The sequence below is a fragment of the Nuphar pumila genome, chromosome 14 (assembly GCF_984573655.1).
Source record: "Nuphar pumila chromosome 14, dmNupPumi1.hap1.1, whole genome shotgun sequence".
Lineage (NCBI taxonomy): Eukaryota > Viridiplantae > Streptophyta > Magnoliopsida > Nymphaeales > Nymphaeaceae > Nuphar > Nuphar pumila.
Window position 1 is genome coordinate 85,900,634 of NC_143262.1, and position 5,321 is coordinate 85,905,954.

At 40.2% G+C, this 5,321-nt stretch overlaps 1 protein-coding gene across 1 annotated transcript; it reads right to left on the reverse strand.

Moving 5' to 3' along the window:
- Nucleotides 1-5,034, reverse strand: LOC149817226 (protein YIP4a-like). Its single transcript, XM_089986672.1, has 3 exons — nucleotides 4,331-5,034; nucleotides 726-800; nucleotides 1-569 (listed from the first exon to the last, which is right to left on the reverse strand). The coding sequence occupies exons 1-3, from the start codon at nucleotides 4,829-4,831 to the stop codon at nucleotides 309-311; spliced, it is 837 nt and encodes a 278-aa protein (XP_089842798.1). The 5' UTR covers nucleotides 4,832-5,034; the 3' UTR covers nucleotides 1-308.
- Nucleotides 5,035-5,321: the final 287 nt, after the last annotated feature.

Below are 5,321 nucleotides of genomic sequence, written 5' to 3' on the forward strand. Positions count from 1 at the left end.
GAAATCCTACTTGCTACAACCCTGCAAATGATATTTACGTCAAATTACTGTGCAAACAATGGCCATAGCCACAATAGAAGCGTTTGATCCTAACAGTACATGTGATTTCCAGTATAGAGATGACTATAACAAAAACTGCATAGCTTCAACTGTCAGCAATGATCACAAAACAAGTACTGCTCTTTCTGAAAATAGGGTTCAATGGTGTACAGATCTGTGGATGAATTACTTTAAAACAGCTGAAACCGACATGAACAATAGTTTCCAGTGATGTCGATTGAGCCTTTGCAGGATCAAAGTACCGCCTGCTAATCTATAGCGATAATGAGGAAGCCAACTGAGATATACATGAGGAAGACTGGGTACAGGGCAAGAGCTTTTCTTCTGGGTGAGACAGCAGCACTCATGAAAGGATAAGCAGCCCATGAGCTCCATGCCAGTGTTATCGACACCACTATTATTTTAAGTATCGCATTGTCTTTCAACATGCAGATAAGAGCTCCGAGGTCGAGGGGAAAGAGGCAGTACCCCAAAAGGCTGAGACTTTGAAAGAAGATAATATGCCCGCCCTAAATGAGTAAATACATAAGTTATCAACAAGAAATAGCATTTTCAAACTATCAGAACAGAGAAAAAGGATTTCAGAGCCAGCAGTTCATTATATTCATAAAACTAAAAAAGAGGGACAAAAGAACAAGAATAAAGTAAGCCAGATTAACACTTACCAGAAGAAGCACATTCAGTGTTAAAATAATGGCCCCTGCTGCAAGGACCCCAAAAGCAACAGCAAAAACCTCAGACTGCCAAGACAGAAGCAGAATTAGCTCATTATGTCAGAAATTTCAAGTAAAGAAGCAGAATAATCTCATTATGAAGCACTCCAAAATGGGCCAATTCATTGTCACGAGAAAAACAATCAACTTAGATTGGCCTTAGGGAAGGAGGCAACAACATTTTTCATAGACAACCCTTGATTAATTAAGAGAGCAACCATTATTAAGCCCCTGCAATAAAGAAATGTCATTAGTGGATGGAGGTGTCCACACATCTTTACCTGTTTTCTAATATTATGTTTAAAGTACGTAAATGAATCAAGAAATAACTATTTATTGATTGGAGAGCAAGGCATTATCAAATGGCTAGGAAGAACAAAAACTATGAGCGCCAGTTGAGAGGCCTCCACTGTGCCAGGTAAAAGGAAAATGGAGAAGCGATGTTTACATTTGAAGAACTGCACCACCAAAATGAAGTTCAAGCAATATATAATCACTGTGCCCATTGTGATGAGTGGTAAAAATGAACATGAACATATCTAAGCAGGATCAAGCTTGCATAGTGGATCAAGCACAATGACAGCATCCAAACCTCCAAAAGATCTCATACACTTACATTAAACTATTCAACATTACAAGCATTAAGAGTGCCATATACATGCCACAGCAACACTGCACTGTCAACCCAAACCTTAAAACCTCTTTTAAAGCTAACTCAAGATGAGCCAGCCTTGCAAGTAGCCAAAAATACAAAATCAGGATATAAATAGGTCCCTAGTAACACCACAAATGCCTTCTACTAGTGGGCTTTCTAGAACACATCTAAAGTTAGCTGAAGTTTACTTTAAGCAGAGACTTTTTATCTCACTGGTTTGTAACATTAATAACCTACATCCTCCCCTGATTGGAGAGCAACATTTTATCAACTTAATCAACTACCTCCAATTGCCCATCAACCTCCTCTAGGTTATTAAATAGTCACTCTTTGAAATCCCAATTCCAAAACACAGGTTAGAGCACAAGAGGCAAAGATGATTCAAAACCTGTCACCCAGCATACCGCCAAGCTACAATGAAACATCAGGAAACAATGAATATAAAGAAGATGGAGAATACAGCTACAGACAACTATGAAAGGGGAATGACCTATCAAGCCTGTTTGCTTAAAAACTAATTTAATACAGCCATCTTCAGCTTCCGCCACAAATTATTTCTGTATGACCTTTTTGTAAACGGGTATTGTTAATGTAAGTGTACTTCTTAGCTGCATTAGTAGAATGTCTGACCTCCTTTGCTTATAAGTTTCGGTATCCCCATGCATTCCTCATGTTAATTTTAACATAAAACAGCTAACTTAGAAACAAGCTTAGTCTTGAGTTGCTTTAGGATAGTGACTGGATAACAATGTTGTTGAATCCATGTTGGAGGAAAGGTCCCCAACATTTTCTGGTGCCACGCATGAAGTGGTGCTGAACTCTTTAAATGTGTGAACCTTATTCATGGTGACTTACTCCATGGCAATGAAATATTTGTTTCATAAAGGAGATCCCTGCAAGCCTACATAGTCCTGATGACTCTCAAGCGACAAGTACCTTCTCTAATAGCAAACAAAGGATGCCACTTCACAGCACAACACAATTGATAATCTCTATTCTTCTTATGCTAAATCTACTAACTGTGAATCAGGAAAGTGCTCTATGTAGTCAAAAGCGCCGACTAGGCACTGACTAGTCTGCATAGCCAGCCTAGGTGTAAGTAAAACACCTAGGCTTTTGCAATTCCTAGGTGGGCACCTTAAAAGGTACCAATTTTGCCAACTAGGCGTTGACTAGAGCGCCCAGTCACTGACTAAGCTGCCTTCGCCTAGGAGCAATGGCAGTTTAGTTTTTTTGTTTTTTTATTTTTTTAAAAACTGTGTAACGAGAGAGGGTTAATTTTAAATGATATATGTTTTTTATATGTATGTGTTAATTTGTTTCTGATGAATTTTTCTAATAAAGGCTGAAAGTGATGGATATATGTATGACTTTTGTTTGTATATATGTGAGTTTTTGTAAATTTTTCTATAAAAGCTTGAAAGCATGTTTTTATATTACTGATTATGTAATATGTTATTTACATATGTATGTGCTATTGTGATTCTATGAAAGGCGGAAAGTATGATTTTTGTATATATATATATATATTCTGATTATGTTATGAATGAGATATGTGTGTCTGTTTGTTACAATCAATTTTTCTGCGAAAGTCTGAAAGTATGTTTTGTTGATTATACTTAATATGTTATGAATAATTCAACATATATATCTATATTCTGGTTATATTTATTTTGTGAAAGCATATGCAATTGTGTACTTGTCTGATACAAATATTACCAAAAGAATTAAACATATTTTTATGTACAATTTGTATTTTTTATTTTTTAATTAGAGCACCAACTAGTCCTGCCTAGTCCTCAACTAGTCTTTTTAGGGGTCTACCGACTAGGCACTGCCTAGCGCTTTTGACTACATGGAAGGTGCTCAAGTTTTTTAAGCAGCTAGAGAGAAACTTTTCTCCATGGAAGGCCCAAAATTTTTGGTTAATCAATTGAAAAAAGAAATACATTGGTTATTCCGAAAGAACGTGCATAAGGGTATCATCCAATGAATTGCACATCTCTCAGCCAATACACACATCAGGTCAGAATTGATTCGCTGAACTTGACCATAACATCAACCTGAACTTTGTCCCATGTGAATACAGAACCCAATGGCAGCCTCAAAATCAAGTCAACACCACTAAGTCTCAGTTTTGTTTAAGAGAATATGTGCCAACAAAAAACTGTCATCATGAGATTTGAGACTGCTAGCATTCCCAGTTCTGACTTTTGTGCAAACATAAACTACTCAAGAGTTATTCGTATACCTTCAGCTCACTAATATTAGAAAGCTATTGATAACCAACATGTATTTCACCCAACAAAAGTAACTTGAATTTTTCATTTGTTGCTCAGCTTCATTAATTGTTGCACATAATGTTTGTCACAGACTTCTATAATTTCTTGTGTTAAACTATTTTATATACTTTAGTTGACAAGGCTGCCTTCTTTTCCCATGTTTGTGTATATTTTGTACACAAGAACATCATGGCTCATTCTTCGTAAATGAAAGCAACTTATTCTCAACATAAAGCTGCATCCTTTATACCCCAAATACCTCTACCAATACCCCCCATTCTGTCCTTACCATATTCACTTTACCATACGCACTACACAACCAAACAATAAAATATGAATACAATGTATGCACCAAGTTGCAATTATACAACGCGAAACAAGATAAAATATGTCATGATTACCATAAGGAAACTCACATATGCCCGTTTATCTCATGCTCAAGAATACCTGAACATCCAGTCATTAAGAAAACCAAGTAATTTACTTAAATTCTCCTTGGTCTGCAGGGCAGACGAGTCTAGATTTCAAGAATAACAAATTACAATAGGCATGATAATGACTCTATAAACAAAGGGAGGGAAACGAGAACATCCGAAGTGAGAACCAAAGAAATCCGATACCTTCTTCACGGAGGCCGACCACGACAACGTGAGACCGAGGAATATGATGAAGAAAAAAGGGCCCCAAAGATCCCAATCCCTCAACGCCTTCCCGGGATCCTCACGATACGGATTCGGGAACACCACGAGCTTCAGATTACTCACTATCCTCGACAGATCCCGCTTCACCGTGTCCCAGACGGGCTCCGTCAGAGTGTTCGGAGCCGGACCGAACGCGTTCGACGCGATGTTCTGCCTCGCATTCTGGTTCACGCTCGGCGGCACGACGGGCGGGGCGGGAGCCGCGGTGGGCTTCTGGAACGTCCTAGGGATCGATGACGGGATGAATGGCGACGAAGAGACCGGGATCGAGACCCTGGGCGGGCTCGGCGATCGGGCGACGGGGACAGTCGCGGAGCCGTGGAGGCTGGCCGACTGGACGCTCTCGTTGATGAGGTTCTCGATCTCGTCAATGTCCGATTGAGATGAAGCGTGGAGAGGGACGGTGTCGTTGTGCGACATCTCGGCTCCACCGTCGAGAAAACCCGAAGAATTCCCGAGAGAGAGAGAGAGAGAGAGAGAAAGAAACCCTAATTCTTCACCCAGAGAGAGATGCAGAGCTCCTCTGGGACTCTGATTGAGGGGAACGGCAGAAGGGATTCCAGATCGATCGAAGGAGAGAGAGAAACCCTAAGCCTAGTTTCTGCTCGTCCGTACACGGAGACTTGGCGAATCTCAGTAGGGAGAAGAGAAGAGAAGAGAAGAGAGAGAGAGAGAGAGAGAGAGAGAGAGAGAGGAGCCTAGGCTGTCAACGGGTCGGGTTTGTACCTGACACCCGATCCGATGCAAACCCAAATTCTCGGGTAGAGGCATAAAAGCACCGACCCGAATAATATTCAGGTCGACCCGAATAATATTCAGGTCGACCCGAATAATATTCTGGTCTAGGGCTGCCAATGGGTCGAGTTTGTATCGGGTAACTGAGCCGACCCAAACCTGAATTCCCAGGTAT

Coding starts and splice junctions, on each gene's coding strand:
- LOC149817226 (XM_089986672.1), bottom strand. CDS start 4,831: ATGTCGCACAACGACACCGTCCCTCTCCACGCTTCATCTCAATCGGAC. Junction 801..4,330: donor GGTCGGCCTCCGTGAAGAAG/GTATCGGATTTC, acceptor CTGTCTTGGCAG/TCTGAGGTTTTTGCTGTTGC. Junction 570..725: donor CACTGAATGTGCTTCTTCTG/GTAAGTGTTAAT, acceptor TTACTCATTTAG/GGCGGGCATATTATCTTCTT.